This window comes from Melanotaenia boesemani, chromosome 12, assembly GCF_017639745.1.
Source record: "Melanotaenia boesemani isolate fMelBoe1 chromosome 12, fMelBoe1.pri, whole genome shotgun sequence".
Taxonomy (NCBI): Eukaryota; Metazoa; Chordata; class Actinopteri; order Atheriniformes; family Melanotaeniidae; genus Melanotaenia; species Melanotaenia boesemani.
Genome location: NC_055693.1, coordinates 11,296,271 through 11,312,957, shown reverse-complemented (window position 1 = coordinate 11,312,957; position 16,687 = coordinate 11,296,271). Strand labels below are relative to the sequence as shown.

The 16,687-nt window shown below is 40.5% G+C and overlaps 1 protein-coding gene across 3 annotated transcripts; it reads right to left on the bottom strand.

Annotated features, from left to right (window-relative positions):
• Nucleotides 1-4,570: 4,570 nt before the first annotated feature.
• Nucleotides 4,571-16,097, bottom strand: tmtc4 (transmembrane O-mannosyltransferase targeting cadherins 4). Of its 3 annotated transcripts, XM_042002335.1 has the most exons (19): nt 15,835-16,097; nt 15,642-15,744; nt 15,311-15,511; nt 15,083-15,198; nt 12,956-13,172; nt 10,211-10,298; nt 9,921-10,021; nt 9,585-9,677; nt 9,275-9,436; nt 8,390-8,592; nt 8,011-8,185; nt 7,594-7,725; nt 7,377-7,456; nt 7,183-7,290; nt 6,909-7,050; nt 6,651-6,765; nt 5,295-5,407; nt 5,046-5,115; nt 4,571-4,843 (listed from the first exon to the last, which is right to left on the bottom strand). In XM_042002335.1, the coding sequence occupies exons 3-19, from the start codon at nt 15,470-15,472 to the stop codon at nt 4,695-4,697; spliced, it is 2,226 nt and encodes a 741-aa protein (XP_041858269.1). In that variant the 5' UTR covers nt 15,473-15,511; nt 15,642-15,744; nt 15,835-16,097; the 3' UTR covers nt 4,571-4,694. The 3 variants fall into 3 exon arrangements, with proteins under 3 accessions (XP_041858269.1, XP_041858270.1, XP_041858271.1); XM_042002336.1 differs by lacking the exons at nt 15,083-15,198; nt 15,311-15,511; nt 15,642-15,744; nt 15,835-16,097 and adding an exon at nt 14,102-15,069; XM_042002337.1 differs by lacking the exons at nt 12,956-13,172; nt 15,083-15,198; nt 15,311-15,511; nt 15,642-15,744; nt 15,835-16,097 and adding an exon at nt 10,523-12,186.
• Between the last annotated feature and the right edge of the window lie 590 nt (nt 16,098-16,687).

Genomic DNA, 16,687 nt, shown 5'->3' with positions numbered 1-16,687 from the left:
TAATTTAGTCTAATCTATGAGACCCATTCCATGCTCACTCTAGCAATAAGAGCTATCGGAGCAAGCAGGAAGCAGCGCTCCTTCTTATTAAATCACCTAAAATGACTCAAAAGTTCTTTACTGTGCTGCCTCCATACAGCAGATGCTCTGCATTAATTGGTCTGCGAAGGCCTGACCCGGGCTTCTGTACAAGGGGTTTAGGAAGCATATTTCTTATTTGCTATAACCTGGCATACATGACGTGTGCCCACAAGGGTCACATTTTATAATATCATACAGTTCTTAATGTTCGGTGTGCTTTGGGGAGGTGGTGTTTGGGAGGTAATGTTTTAACAGCAGGTAAGTCCTAAACACCATTCATCAGAGGCCTGCTCTCTCCCCTCATCCGGCCACTGCCATGACTGATGGGCCTGTCTTTTGTATGAATGTTTAGCTCAGTGGAAAGCCATATGCCACTGGCAACAACTCCTGCCCACAACCTCCTACTGTAGCAGTGGTGGAAAAAAGAAGTATAAGAAGAAAGTTGAACAACAGGACTAGGTTCAAAAGCAAGAGAATAAATAGAAAAAGAGAAATAGTGGAAAGAAAAATCAAACACAAGTACAAAAAATGTTAAATCATTAACACTTAAGAAACTTCTTCAATCCCTTTAACACCCACGTACAGTAAGAGTGTATATAAACTCAGCTGCATTAATAGTGTAAGAGATTTTAATAGGAGAACTGATGGAGGTGGGAGGTCAGAGGGGAGGTGGTGCTGGTCCATCTGTCCCAAGCAGCCTCTCTCCCGGTGCTGCTGCCGCCCCCTCGTGAGAGAAGCACAGCTGTTACTGGAAAGCCCTACTGTCCAGAAAGGGGGCCCATACCCCCCCTTCATCCTCCAGCCCTCCACCACCATGCCCAAACACACCTGCAAGAGGATGAAACGAACCAGCAAGCCCAGCCACTGTGCAGTCTGCAATTTCAAACCTCTTTAGATCATTTTTCATGCTCACCAGAAATGAATAATGCACACATTAACTGGTGCCAGTTAATAAATTTCCGTCTCACTGCACTATATTTTTCAATAAGGCTCTAGCTGCTTCATTTTGTTTTGCAAAACAGTCTCACAGGGCTCCTGCTGCAAATTATCCCAGCCCCCCTAATTCATCCAAAGCCAGAGAGACTTTCCTTGACTTCAGAAATAATAAAATGATCCTAAACTGGCTTCCATTTTCACTCGTACATGCAAATGTCAAGGATTATATTGACCGTATTGTTATATCCATGATCATTTACAGTCATTCACAGAGCTTCTCTTGGCTAAAGACAATGCCCCGCAACATTTTTCACAAGAGTGCATCCTCAAAATTCAGCCCCCAGGGCACCACTACATAGAAACAGAATCAATCTTGGGGAACTTCCAGGCTTTGTAAAGGAGCCAAATTGGCAGCCTATGTCCATTATATCAGTTCAACAAAGCCCTGACTAGCATCTGGCCACACTGGACACTTTATTGCCCATCTCTAACTATTAATCATTGGCCGCGACATCACAGACTCTCAAGAGGGTGGCTGGATCCTCTGTTATAGAGAAGATCACTGAAAATGCCAGGGCATGTAGACACGGCAGTCCCAATACCCACTGACAGTAGCCCTCCTTAAAATGACAGAGTGCATCCAAGCCAGACGGACAGAGCGGCGTCCGGAAGGCACTGTGACAGGCGAGGGGACCCCTCTGAAAATGCCACCGTGCCCTAGTGGCCTATGGTGTTGCAGTGCACTGGTAGTATCTGTTCTGAGGTCGTGTCATGTAATATGATCTAGATGAGGCGGACGGGGTGGGTCCCTCTCCAGGACGCAGTTGGGGTGTCAGACAAGCTGCTCCTCTAATAAGGACTGCCATTCTAATGATCACTCAGTCAGCCTAACCTATAACCCCTACTGTTATAAGAAACAGAGGGAGGGACTGGCTGGGATGGTGGGAAGAACTATGAGTTCAAATGCGCAGTATTTACATCAATTAGACAGGCAAGATGGAGGTGCCCATCAGAGCCCATTAAGATTGTTGTGGTTGGGGGGAGTGAGAGGGAGGGACAGTGAGGGCCCTACAGAGGCCCAGCGGACACATCACAGGGCTGCCCTTGATCACATCCTGTCACATTGATGAGAACTCTGTCATAGCCATTCTTAGAGATGTACAGTTAGCTTGTGACTGCGTGCGTGCGTGCACTTCAAGCTGCCATGCCCACTTTCAGTCTTTCTCTGCATATCACATAAGATTCAATTAAGTCACTCATGTTAGTTGTAATACAGTGTTTACAACAACCCAACATGTGACTTAATGAAATCAAAAGCTCGCTCTTTGCAGTCATTCAGTTTCTTGATGACCATCATGTCTTCTGTGGCTTCAATTTTATTGAAGGACATTTCCATGTAGCCTGGTCTGCTGTTTTCTTATATTTGGCATTTGCTGTTAGTGGCTTATAAGAGGCAAAATAGCATGCCTGCTGTTCCAAAACACCCTCAGTGGGTTTAAATTAGTGCTCCCCTGCCTCTTGTTTTTCTGTTGAAGAAGCCACAGCAACAAGAGGATAACAATGAACGTTTATTCTGAGAAATTTTGTGGTGATCAAAACAAAAATGCTTTGCTGAATTTAGTTTCATTCTGCCTGTGAACGATCAGACATGATTCCCTGTAATCCATTGATTATGATGATCAAAACTCATCAGTGTGATTAATGGAACACAATAAAGAACCCCACCTGAGAGTTGATTTCATTATATCATTGTGATGGAGCATCCAAGCAAGTAAAAGGTGCGCCGTGAAAACACATAGAACAAGGAGAGGACTTCATAAGGCTGTAGGATCCCATCTTTTATTAATGTCACTCTCTAGGACAGCAGGTTTTTGTCAGTCAGAATGGATAATGAAGATGTTGGCGGGGCCGGTGAATCCATCCCTTTAATTCTCACATATTTTATGATAATGAAAGGTATTCAAAGAATTATTATGATAAAAGTGGGCTCCCCTACTGGTATGCCAGCACAGCTGTGCAGCTAGGCAGTCAGCTGCAGGCGCTGAATGAAAGGATCACACAGAAAGTAAAGAAAGGATCCTTAAGTACATAAAGCGAATAGGTGATGATTTTGTAGCCAATTGTACATTGACAGCACCGCATGTTACACTGCACGACAAAAAATAATGTGAGGGAAAAGCTTTCAGTCTTGAATGTCACTATCCTAATATTTTTGATCTTTCTTTTTTGATTGCATTCGCTCCGTAGCATGAAGTCTTTTCACCATTCTGACCTTTACATGAGTCATGTTGAAACAGGTTTCATCTTGAGCTAAACAATACATTGAGAGTGCTGCATATATTTGTTGTGCTTTCAGATATATCTACCACTGACTCTTTACATCAAAGCAGCGAAAATAAAAACAGAGTTGAGTAAGAAGGAAATTTCATCATGTGATATTAGTTGCATTTTGAGGAGGTCACATACAGAGGACATTGATGGTCGTGTGTGCTGTGGCACCCCCCGATGTGCGTATCAGTAACATCTTGCAAGCATCAAAGCATCAACTGCCGTATTGTACTGTATGTGTAAACAAACTTAGCCGCCCCTAAAGCAAAGCCATACCAGCCCGCCACAGCTTCAAAAGTTTCCTGCAAGCTGTAGGAAGCAGGTGAAAAAATAGAAGTGTGTTGAACTTTGACCTCGGGTGCACACTTGTTGACTGATGTTTCACACTGGGGTTGCCTTTTCTTTCTGCAGCTTTCTTCAAGAGGAGCCGGTCTCTGTGCGAGTGCATACGTGTGTGCGTGCATGCGAGGTTCCCCAGGGAGATCATCCCCATCTCCCTTTGAAGGCTCTGTGCTATAGAGCTGTTTTCATACAGCACTGGCCATGGGTTTCCTGTCCCAGCTGACCCCTCTTCTTCTTGTGGACACTTGAGAAAAACTTCCCAGCACAAACACCTTTCTCCTATTAACTACAGAGGCTACAAGAGGAGCAGGGAACCAGAGGGGGTTTAAAAGCACAGAGTGCCATCCCACTCAAGAACAAAAAGCACTGAAAAAAATAAAAAATAAAAAAAGAGCTTAATTACCACACTAGCTTACAAGTGGTCAACACCAGCTATCAGTTTCTGCTTGATGACACTGTAGCCATGAGCAAAACCTCTGAGCAGCTATTGCAGCTTTAGAGTTAAGGCACATTTGGATAATCTGAAAAGGGCCCAACTCAAATAAATCTACACCAGATTCTCTGGATGCACATGTGCATGGTGCTCTGTCCAGCTGACACAACACGGGGTCAGAGATGAAAAGAGGAAAAGGTTCACCATGGATCAGGTCCACATGGCCTTCAAATGGGGCAACTAAAGAGCACATAACCAGCAGAGGCATCCAACACCGCTACTCACACCCATGAAATCAAATTAGGCACTTGACACTTGGGTCTAGTACATGAAAGACTCTTCAATAATAGGTAAAACTAGAAAATGACATGCAACTGTGCAACATATTGCTTTTCCCTTCTGTTGCTCTTTGAAATCTGTTCCCTTAAGAAGAAAAACCAGAACCCGACACACAGATCATGGTCTTTATTTCCAAATGTTTCAAAGCAAGAACTTGTGTGATAAAATAATATTTAAAAAAAAGGAACGATGGAAAAATTTGTTTTATAGCAGGTGGGGGTCCCAGTGGGTTCCCTCAGGGTGTGCTGCGTTTAAGCTGGTCCAGTTTGCGTCGCAGCATGTTGTAGTTGTCTCTGGTCCCAGGAGCCTCAGGGTCCAACTTTAGAGACAGCTCATAGTGTTTCTTTGCCAGCTCCAGCTTCCCCCAGCGATGATACAACACAGCTAACGAAAAAAAAGGAAAGAAAAAAGAAGAGAAATCTTCTTTGAGTTGATAAGCTGCAACAGTTCTAATTTTATTGATTTATTGCATTCAATGCAGGCAGACTGCACAATATTGCTTCAGCTAGAATGCATGAATACAATTTTGGTTTTCAATTGCTCAAAATCTCACAAAACTGTAAAATCAACATTGCAGTGGCCTTACCTAAATTGCCATGGCAACTAGCAGCATTCGGGTTGATCCGAAGGGCGTGAAGAAAGAAGCCCTCTGACTCCTGAGAAAACAGAATGGGGAAAAAAAAAAAAAAAAAAAAAAACTAAAAATATACCGCATTATCTTCACTAGTCAGAGAAATGCATCACTCCTGACAGAGCAGACACAAAAAACAGAAATAAAATTTTTGACATCCATGAAGAATGATTTTAGTTTGCTGTTTAAACTATTTTGACTGACCTTGTATTTCTGTAATTTCCCCAGGACGTTGGCCAGTGAAAACATGATTGTGTGGTCATTGGGGAGGAGCCTCAGAGCCTCTCGACCGATCAGCTCTGCTTGACCCAGGTTTCCTTGAAGACAGAGCGGAAAACAAGCAAAAATGTCAGACATTAATATTAAATGATATCCATGGAATACCTACAGCTACAGGCACATGCTCACGTTTATTTTTAGCTTAGTTTGGAAAAGGTGGACAAGATTTATGCATTAAAGCAGGTTAATGATTTAACTGTAAAAATGTTGCTTTACATTTATGTGTTTCAAACTGTTACAACCACAAATTTCCAGAAACATTAGATCCTGCTTGATTTGTCAGGAGTATCTAAAGCAGAGTTTTTCCTTCTCCACACACAGAGGAGTGGTTTAGTCCCCTAATTAAGGTTGAATGCAAGGCCCACTGAGTTATTGATCTCTGTCACAGATCTGTCTGATGTCTAGCCAGAAAGGGAGAAAGAAGAGACAGACAGACAGGAGAGGCAGAGGGCAAACCAATGGCAGTCATGTCCTGAGTCATGGCCTGTGCCCTTCAGACACAGCTTGCCAACATGCGAGTACGTGTGTGATTGTGCACGTCTGCTTTAATTTAATTTGGTCTTTTGTTTGTGTAAATGATCAAAACTAAAGCGAAAGAGTGAACACCAAAGAGAAAACAGCATTCCCAAATCTTCACTATTTCAAAATGACACCTATTGTTCTTCTTTTCTTTCTTTTTTTTTTTTTTTTTTTGGTGTGGTTTAGTGGGGAGCTGGGGAGATGGGTAGAATTATTTCTGTCAGATTTGGGGAACAAATGCGGTGGGGGAACTCTGAGGGGGCGCTGTTCTGGCTGTGCTTGCCCTCGTTTGATCAGAAACATACTGGGCCCTGATTGGACGGATCCAGTGCCCTCCTGGGAGACTCCGCCCCCGCGGGAACAGCTTCTGACAAAACGGCTCGAGCGTTTGGAAATCAGAGCATTCTCCACACGGCAGGGAAGAGTGCCTTCAAAACTCACAACACAAAGCTTTAATACATAAATTTCAAGCATTGCTGATTCCTGCTCTTCCGGTCTAATCTTGTTGGCCATTTAGATTTTCTGCCTTTCTAAAATAAAAAGGCTGTGCTTTTTGGCTGATAAAGCTGGAATAAAACTGCACCCACATTACAAAGTTCTGAGATTGTGAAATGACTCATAAATTCAACTACAACTTAAAATCGGTGGATATGACTTATTTGTTATTTTTTACAATAAAATGCATTTCTCATTAAAAAATCAGGGGAAAAAACTAAATTGTTCTGAAGAAATCTGTGTACTAAGATGCTAGTGTGTTCTTACCTGTATTGTCCAGCAGAATTACCATATTGTTCCAAGCCAGGCTGTGGTCAGGTTTTAGCACAGTTGCATTTCTCCATGCATTCAGGGCATCTACATGTCTGTTCTGGTCAGCATACTATCATGACAAGAAAGAAATAGTTTTATAAAATTATTGTGGCTAGAGTTTGCAGATATACAGCAGGTCCAGGTTTACTTGGTCCAAAGTTGTGGATGACTGTTATGTTATTTTGACATGTGCATTTGAACGCAGCAGCTCACCAAGCGTCCCAGGTTATAGTAACAGTCTGGGTATTTTCTCCGGAAACGGATGGCATTCCAGTAGCTCTGCTCTGCCTCCTCAAACTTCCGAAGGCTGTTCTGAACTATGCCAAGATTCATCCAGGCTGCAGCAAAGTCAGGTCTGCAGAGATTTAAAAAAAAAAAACAACAACAAAAAGAAAAACAAGATACAAAGCTGTTTACAGGAAGCTCTGAAGACAAATGATAGCTTGTGTGCACTGAGAAATTTAATATTTTATTCAGGACAACATACTGAATGGAAACAGCTTTAGACAACAGCTGCTCTGCTTCTATAAGTTCATTCCTCTCCTTCAGGATGTTCCCCAGGTTGTTCATAGCATGGACATAGGTCGGATGTAGCCTGAAAACCATAAACAACATGTGACACAAGTCAGCTTCTTGTCCATCTGTTAGAGGCTGATTAAACTGCCATGTGAGGAGACATACCTGACTGCCTCTCTGTAGTATCCGATAGCAGCAGTAGCATTCCCTCTATCAGCCAGGTTCTTGCCGACATTATAATGCACCTGAGGAATAAGTCATCAAAACATGAAGCTTCAAGGTTGTGGCTTAGTGTGTGACTGTTATTCATTCTCACACGTGACCAAAAGCAATTTCCTGACACATGCTGAAGGGGCAGGAAAACACAAATTATTTGTTTTACCTTGGCATTGAGTGGACAGACAGACAGGGCGCTGGTGAAAAGGCTTTGTTCTGACCGCCACTGGTGACTACGGAGGGCACAGCGAGCTACGTGCATACATAGGAGTGTGAGCACCATGACATACAGCAATTTCTGGATAAGAAAAAAAAGGGAAATATTTAACAGTTTTGCACTTGCATCATTGTAATAAAAACAGCTAAATCTATATCACACCTGGACTCCACCAGCCATTATCACAGCTTTATGGCTAAGTCATTACTCAGTTCTTCCTGTTTTTTGCCTCACTGCGCTACTGAATCATTTGGACATTTCAACTCAGTGATCATACAGTAGAAAAAAAAAATCAGTGGGCTGAATCTGTGCTGGAAACAGGGTTTATCAGTGTGTTTTCTAGTTACTTCGCAGTGATTGTTTTACCTTGCATTTGGTCCAGTGGCAGCAGCAGTGTCCCAGTGAGTAGGCCAGCAGCAAGCAGTAGCCGGCCGATGACAGATAGAGCACTCTCTCAGCAATGACAAAGCCCACCCTGAAGAAAATGTTACATGCAGGCAGAAAAGGGACCACTAGTAGCACCAGACCCAACGTCAGTGTCCTGGATGGGAAAGGAGGGGATTGCACAGACGTACACACTGAAATAAGAATGTGTGACACTGAATGTAAACAAACAAAAAATGACGTTAAATAAAGAACACTGCAGTGGACGCGATACTATCATCATAATCAAGTTCAAGTCAAGGGAAGAGGGCATGTGCTTTATTTCATTTGTAGTAAGTGTGAGACCGCTTTGCTCGCTTACCTCCTTCTCTGCCTGTCCTGTGAACATAAGGCTTGACTTATCAAGCCTATCAGGACGCACCAGAGCAGCAGCAGCCACACCATCCTCCAATCAGTGGCTGACTTAATGAGAGGCACACAGCCCATGGACCAATCAAAACATAGCCACCAGGGACACAGCAGCAGCCAGGCATTAAGAGAGTAGTAGTAATTATAGTTCACAATCTGCCAATCAAAAAGGAACAGCAGTAGTTCAGAAGGGAAGAAAACAGGGGAAGATAAGAGAAAAACGTCATTTAAAACTCAGACTCTGAGTAACTGGTTTAAATCATGAAGATTACACTAATCAGATAATTTAGCTTATACCTAAATTGGATGTTATTCAATGTGTAAAAGGTCCAAATGGATACTTCTAAAATATGTACATAAGAGTGTGTGTAATTGTAAATATCATGGGAGATATAGCTGAGCGTGCCTACTTTCTGCCATTCTCAGTAAATGCAAACCAGTTCCTGCTCAAGCCTTTCTCATTTACATTTTGAGGCTGTGCTTTACACAAAGTTGGTGGACAGTGAGAAAAAAAATATTTAGCAGTTAAGATTTTTAACACTCCTAGAAGGTGAATTATCTATTTTAAGACAAAGTCACTCTACTTCTATGTAGAGTTACTTTAATTATTCCAAAAACTGGAAAATCAGCATCCACATGTTTCAGTCCTTGTGCAAGACACTGAACCCCAAATTGCCCAATATGTTTATCAGTGTGTGTTCACAGAAATTAAATACTGCATAATGTATACAAAGTGCATATATATGAGAAGGACAAAGTTAGCATCTGTGTGTGAATGACTGAACCTTCACAAGATTAAACATGTGCTATGTAAGGGATTTATTTCAATTATACTCACTCTAATAAATATATTTTCTTCAAAAGAGGCAGGGTTGTCTACTTCGGTGAATGCCGGGGGTCCTGTACCCATGATCCTCCAGCGTGCATACAGCATCAAGAGTCCTCCAAGACTCATAAGAGCTAATCTTGTGAGCAGTCCCATTCGCAACATGTCACTTAACTGTCAGAAAAACATGTTTGACTGTCACGGGTGATTAAATAGAAACTATGCTTGTTATTTACTTTAAGCTGTGTTTCATTTATAATATACTGAAATTCACATGAGTTATGACAGAGGAGAGGAGGAGGGTATATAAAATGTAACTCACATCAAGTGAATTCTTCCTAAAGAATAGCCTCTGGCTGAGTTCATACACATTAATGTTACAGATCAAGACGATATCAAAAGCTGCATTCACACCCTGGGGGAAGATACACAAGGAAGATGAACAGCATTTTTTATCTTACATAGGTCAGTAACAGCAGGGATCTTTAACTAATTTCATATATGGTTTAGGTTTTTCACATAAAGAAGAATTACAAGATGTGTCACAACTTATCCTGTATCACCAGCCCTTTTTTTTTCCATAGTACTGCATGTTAGTATTGCATGGGATGAAAAAAATCAACTCTAAAAAAAATGGCTTTTCAAAAAGTCTTCATACCAAGACGGTGATGCCTTGTTCTTTACAGAGCATTGCTGCAGCACACAGCAAGAGGCTGACCACAACCCACTGGACAGAAAACCTCTCATCTCTGTCACTCCCTGAGAACACAAAGCAAATAGCATGCAGGTTGTAAACAGGCTGGGATTAAAGTGTAGGTGTTATTTTTTGAATTTTGAAACTAGCAGCTCAATAACGTTTGAAGCTGGCAATATAATTATGAGCGAGGACAGTGCTTTGTTCTACAAAGCTTTACTGTATACCTATAGAGTTTTGTGCTGTATACCTACCTTTGTTAAAAGCTTTGCAGTAAGTGAGAAAAGAGAGCTGGAAGAACAGAGCGCATAAAAGGTCAGCTCGGCCCACTACGCCCGCCACCTTATTGAGATGGAAGACAAGGGAGAGAAATTGCAAAAGATTAAAAGGCATGACACACATACTTGAAAAATGCAAAGCATTTTATTATACAGCTCTTCATAAATTATCATAATCACAATTATTTCTGTTATACAGTAAATGCACCATATTCCGTTCTGTTTTGCATGGTGAATGCAGCTATAACTGGAAGCTCATGAACAAAAGTAGTAAGAAACTCTCATTACCAGCATGGCCTGTTGGTGTGTGTGCTCTATACAGTGTGTGGGTACAGTATGGTTGGCATCCTGGGGTTGCCTGCTTTGATACATACAGCAGGCCTAAGCCAACAGTCTGCCTTTCCCTCACCCCCCCAGGTCTCACCCAGTCCTTGCCCTGCATGATTAAAGAGAATGTAGAGGGGGAATTGCTGCCTTCCAGCCAAGCTTTACAGCAAAAAGACATACGCTGGCGGGTCAATAAGCATCCCAACATGGATAATAGTCAGGCCGTGCAACTGCACGCACCTTGGCCCTGTGCTCCCAGCTGAGACAAGGCTTTTGTTCTTGGCAAGGAAACACTGGATGTTTAGTATCAAAACCTCTGGACTTGTATGTCATGATGCCATGTGCTGCCATAGGAAATTCACATTGTTAAGAAAAGTTTATTTGTAACCCCAAATTATTGTTACACGACTGTAATGGGATGCACAGGCACACAACAGTAAATGACCCAGTTCAAGTTCAAAGTAAAAAAAATAAATAAATAAAAAAAAAAAATGGAGCAAGAAAAACAAGTCATCAACTGGATTATGATAAGAATAATGCTCATGTAAATGAGGTAATAACTGATGTGGCTTAAAAATGTATTTGGCCTTAATAAATAAAAGAAAAACTATTGGAATTTCAAGAATTTCAAGTTTGAAGCTGTTTGCTTCTTTTTCAATGTTCAGATTTCATTAAAGCTATTTTGATCCAACACCACTAACACAACGAAGTATTAATCACCACTACATGTGCATTTAGAAACATATGAATGAATAATTTCTGGGTCTCCATGCAAAGTTCTTCCTACTTTTCAAAAAATTACCAACGCACAAAAAAATATACGAGTGTACGGGGAGATAATGTCAAACAGAACAAAGTGAGTTACATTTACTTCAACTTATATTATTGCAGACAGTATGAACCCAAGATATGTCAACTTCAAGTAATTGGTATATTCTGTCATTCTGTTTTTGCATTGCAGGCCTGCAACACATCAAGAAAAGAAAGATGTAATAGGCAACGTTTTGGTTTACTAATGAGGTAAAATAAAATTAAAATTCTGATATCTTAAGATGATAATGGCACATGATAATAATGATTCAATACACAACCAGCATCCATGAAAGGCTGAGTCTGTAAGAAGAAAATATGAGCATTTGATCTATTTGATCCAAATATGTGAGAAAAATCAATAATTATGTTTCAAAACCTGAAAAACAAAGTAGAAGGAACTTGCATTTTTCTCCCTTGACATTACATTATGTTATTAAATGATTCAAAGAGCAATTTCAGTGCATAAAAGGCACGGGTGCAAGCCTTCTTTGGACACCAGTCATCTACAACCCTTTGGATATGGCACTGCATCAAGGGCAGTCAAAGCTTTGTGAAGCATTGCAAAATAAAGTTACATACACAAAAAACATTACTGCAGAAATAAAAAGAGGCCCAGTTTAAACTTATCTAAAGGCAGCAGTGACATTTCTGGGCTTGGAGGCACCTTGGTTTGACCATCACACAGTAAAAAGCTTCCAAGATCTGTTCTGAAAGACATGAACACTGTGTGCTCCGGACAAAAGATGAAGAAGGACCAGACGATTATCAACGACAAAACCAAAAGCCTGGCTCTGCGATGGTCTAGGATTTTATCAGAGTCATTGTCAAAGGTAATTTATACTTCTGTCATGGCAGCATTAATGGAGAAAGGTGCACTGAGTTTTTAGAGCAACATTATGCAATCTGGAAGATGTTCTCTTTCCAGAGAGATCCGTGTAATTTTTACCAGGATAATGCAAAAACCCCATTATACACACATTACAAATGTGTTGCTGGTATGAAGGAGTGAAAAATGGATTTATATTTTAAAAAAGAATGATATTGAAAAGACAAAATATGAAACATAAAGTCAAAGAAATCCTAAGTATTGCTGTGGTTTCTGAGTTTTCTTTTTCATGGCAACTTTTTGAGAGATTCTAAAAGCATTAGAAAACACAGTGGTTGCATTGTCCAACATTTATGGGGGCAGAACATCGTAAACCATGCAAAGAGAGGAGTATGTCCACGTAGGCTGTTAGTCAAATTGGTTCAAGAAACTGGACTGTTTGGGGTTTTTGTTGTTGTTTTCAAAGACATTTCACCTCTCATCCATGCTGAGAACTCCCCACCAGCCAGTTAAAACTGAAAAATACACTTGGATGGGGGGGTGAAACATCTTCAGGAAATAAAAAACAGTAGTCCAATGGCTTGTCTTAAAGCAATTAGGAAAGAGGAGAATTATAGCAATAAAATGAGGCATCTAATGAGATTTAAGTTAAGAAAAATGATAAAAGGTTCAATAGGTATTTAGACTTTAACAATACTGTTCATACAAATGAAAAAAAGAAAAAAAAAACCCTAATGTGGCTCATCTCTACTTACACTTTCTGTATGAACTGGGTGTGCAGCAAAGAAGATGGCAGCGAGCAAAGAAGTCTTAGGAGCATGATTCAGTGTCCGACCCTTCTCATCATAGGCCAGCCCACCGATCAGTATAGAAAATACGTCAATCATAAGAGCGGATATGACAGCATGAAGGATGATGTTCAGTACATGGAAACCAATGGGGTGCAGGCCTCCAGCTATGAGGTAGTTCAACCTGCAATGGCAAAAGAACAAAATTCTGGTACTAAATATATTTTAGTGGTAGTAAAACTCCAATCAGGTATATGTCTATTAGGTAGATGGAGAACAGTGTTAAGACTAATGTGACATGAAAAGACAGGGTGAAAAAGAATATATCAGCCATTGTGTAACATGCATGTACATATTGGCTGAAACATACATTGAAAGTAACAAACATTTACAAAGACACCACAGCACATCTAATATCCTGAAGTTCTCTTTACACAAGAACCACAAACTATGTCTGAAGGGTAAGGCCCAGAGATTTACTGGAGTTGACCTTGAAGTTACTATATGACACACACAACACGAGGCTATTCATATAAGATACTTTATCACTACTGGAAATAGTTGGCTTAGGTGTGGGTTCTAGGTGGAGGACATGATATGTAAAGTGTGCTGAACTTAACTGGTTTGTAACCTGGTAAAGAAACCTGTCTAGAAAAGCTCATGTAGCTGATTTACTTTGTCTGAATTTTTTTTTAATGACACAGCTTCCCAAATCTTGCTGTGTTTACAGTTAAGACTTAATGTAAATTACCCTTCTTTTTACTCTTAGATATCTGTCTTATTTCAGTTTTGTTCCAGTTACAGGCTAGAATCATCATCAACACACTCACAAACCTGCTTTGATCTCTCTGGAAAATTATCTGTTGCATTCACATAAGGGGTAGTTTGGGCAAAATGTAGACATTGTACAGGGAATAAAAGTGGTGTGAAGTCATCTGGGGTCCAGTTTAACTTATTAAGACATTTGCATGATGAAAAGTTCTGCCCTAGGATGTGAACACAGTCTTGGTTGATTTGGAGCAAGGTGACAAGAAAAGAAAGGGAACTCCTGCTTTGAACTCACTGTAAAACACTTTGATGTAATGAGTTAATATCAAAATAATTTATATTTGCCTTGAAAAAGTCACATGACCGTGTTCCTCCAGAGAGGTATATGACAAAGAGAGAGAGATTGATGGGTTAGCAGGGTACATGAAACCTAAAAACAGTGTTTCCATGATTAAAAAAGAAAATAATAAATAAATCTAATTTGTTTTTAACATATCTAGATCACCATAGAAGTGACAACCTGCCCATACCCTGCATCTTGCCTAATAGCTGCGGCGATGGGCTGTAATAAGTGGGTAATCGACAAATGATCACAATAGAAACTTATGCTGCATACATTGTACTGCTCCAGATGAGGCTGTTGAGACTTTAGATTAGAATGGGTTATATGTAGCCCCATCTTTCTACTAATTGTAGTCCTGATGGTATTCTTTATCAGTCAAACAGATTCTCAGCTATGGGAGTCCTTTATAAAAACAAAACTGTAAAAGGTTCAAGTTAGCAATAACACTGAACAAAGCTGGGCACTTATGAATGAGCGGTTATTGTACGCGCTGGGAGTGGAACCTACTGTATGTGATTTATTAATAGAAATGCTTCAATATGGTTAACAAATCAGTTTCAAGCTGGTGTTCTTGCAAATAAAAAAAACACAAAATTGACCAATCAGTGAAATGAATGTGACATGGTCAAAAAAAAACTAAATTTTTTTGGAACCTGCATCTGTTTCCCTGCTGAAAAAAAAACATTATTTTGTATTTAATTTAAAAGGAAAGGAACCACCAGCTTGTTGTCAAGTTCTACACAATGGCCCATTAATTTGAGTCAAGATGTGTTGAAGCAGGAAAAAAATCAAAAACCTGGAGGACAGTGGTCCTCAAGGAGCAGAGTTTGAGCTCCCTGCTTTAAACTGTTAATCTGTCACTGAATTGTTGACAGGAATCATGTTGAGATATTCTGTTAAATGATTAACAAACCAGCAGGTATTTTAAGAGGCCTTTGTTTAAAATAAGAGTATGAGTGCAGATAGTAAGCAAGATCCTTTACCTAAATGTAAGGACAGTGAGCGGTCTGTAGGATTTATGACTAGAATTGCTACTCAGATTGCTCCCCCAGAAGTCATTGCTCCAGATGTTGTTCAGAGGTGTTGTTGGTTTTAGGTCCTGCAACATAAACCAATAAAATATGACTCTGCAGCCAAAGGTTAAATGCTATTATTGAATCATTTCTACATGTTTAAGCAGGATTACACAGTTGAAAAAGAGGAAAACATACCTTGTTGTTGATAATTGCTTCAGAATCATCAAACACAAACTCCCCATCATAACTGTTAATGAAGCACAGGAGTGCTACTAGGGAGACAGTGACCTTGGCCTGGGCTGGAGCAAGCTTTGGCAGGGGTATATGGTGATCCCAGTAAACTTCAGTCAATGCCATAATGCACTGGATCTTTGTTCATTCTGTGTCATCATCTCCCTGAGATGAAAAGGATGGGTGCAGGCAGTCTTATCAGTAATTTGCCATAAATGAAGTCCAAATTATACATTATAAATGCTGATAACCGGTTCATAAAGTAAGCTCAGTCATGGTCATGGTGGATTCATACCTTATCTTTTCCGATACATGGTCTGAGAGATCACAATGCCTTGTGTTATTCCTATGTTAGCGTTCGTCAGCTAGCTGACAAGTAAATTTCTCAATGAAGCTTCCTGAAAAAAGGACATTATAATCGTACTTGCACACAAAAGTCTGCACTTTGCTACAGAATTAGGATAATCACGCTTCCACAGTTTACTGACCGTGTAAGGTCAAGGCTACCTTCATCTTTGCAAGCTAATAATGCTCAACTTTAGCATGTCTCGTTAGCAGGTGCTAATCCAATCACTATATGCAGTTAAAATAGCAGGCGCACGGCATTAATTATGCGCTAACTAATTAAAACGTTTTACCACGAGGAGCGGATTATCAGTTACATAGGAAAGACGCGTGACTTATTACACGGCGTGGACACGGGGTGCTCTCGGCTGTAAACAAACACAAACGCTTAGACACAACACTTCCTGTCTGGCGTAGCTACCACGTGACCAAATTCAGCCAATTATCGAAGCCGAATGAATAAACGTGACCTGAGTGGGTCACAAATGAATATGTGTAACAACACTCTTTCCTTGTTCCAGAGAGTGATAATTAATAGCAGGAATAATTTTCTGTACCTCTCTGTCTTGCACTGGACTTGAATAAGTCTCAGACCGAACATGCTTTGTTGTTTCCACACTGTGCTGCATTTTTGCTGATTGCACTTTCCACTGTAGATTTGTAGAAGATATGCAACATCTTGTGAAGACATTGAATGATCTCTTCTTCCTTAAAAAGTAGAGTCTGCTCTGTCCATTCCTGTAGATGTTTATGTGTTGCATTTCCAGTCCAGTCCGTTGCCTAGCTGAGCTCAAAGGCACTTGTACTATTGTCTGAGACAGTAGCACATAACCTTTCAATCTTACAAACTTTGGTCTGTTAAGAGGTAGTCATAAACCCAAGTGGTTGTGAAGTTATCCACCTGGAATATATGGAGTTTCTCACATAAAATAGCAGATGATTTGTATTAAAGGCACTTGAGAAATCAAAGAATGATACTCAAAGTGCTGTTGCCTA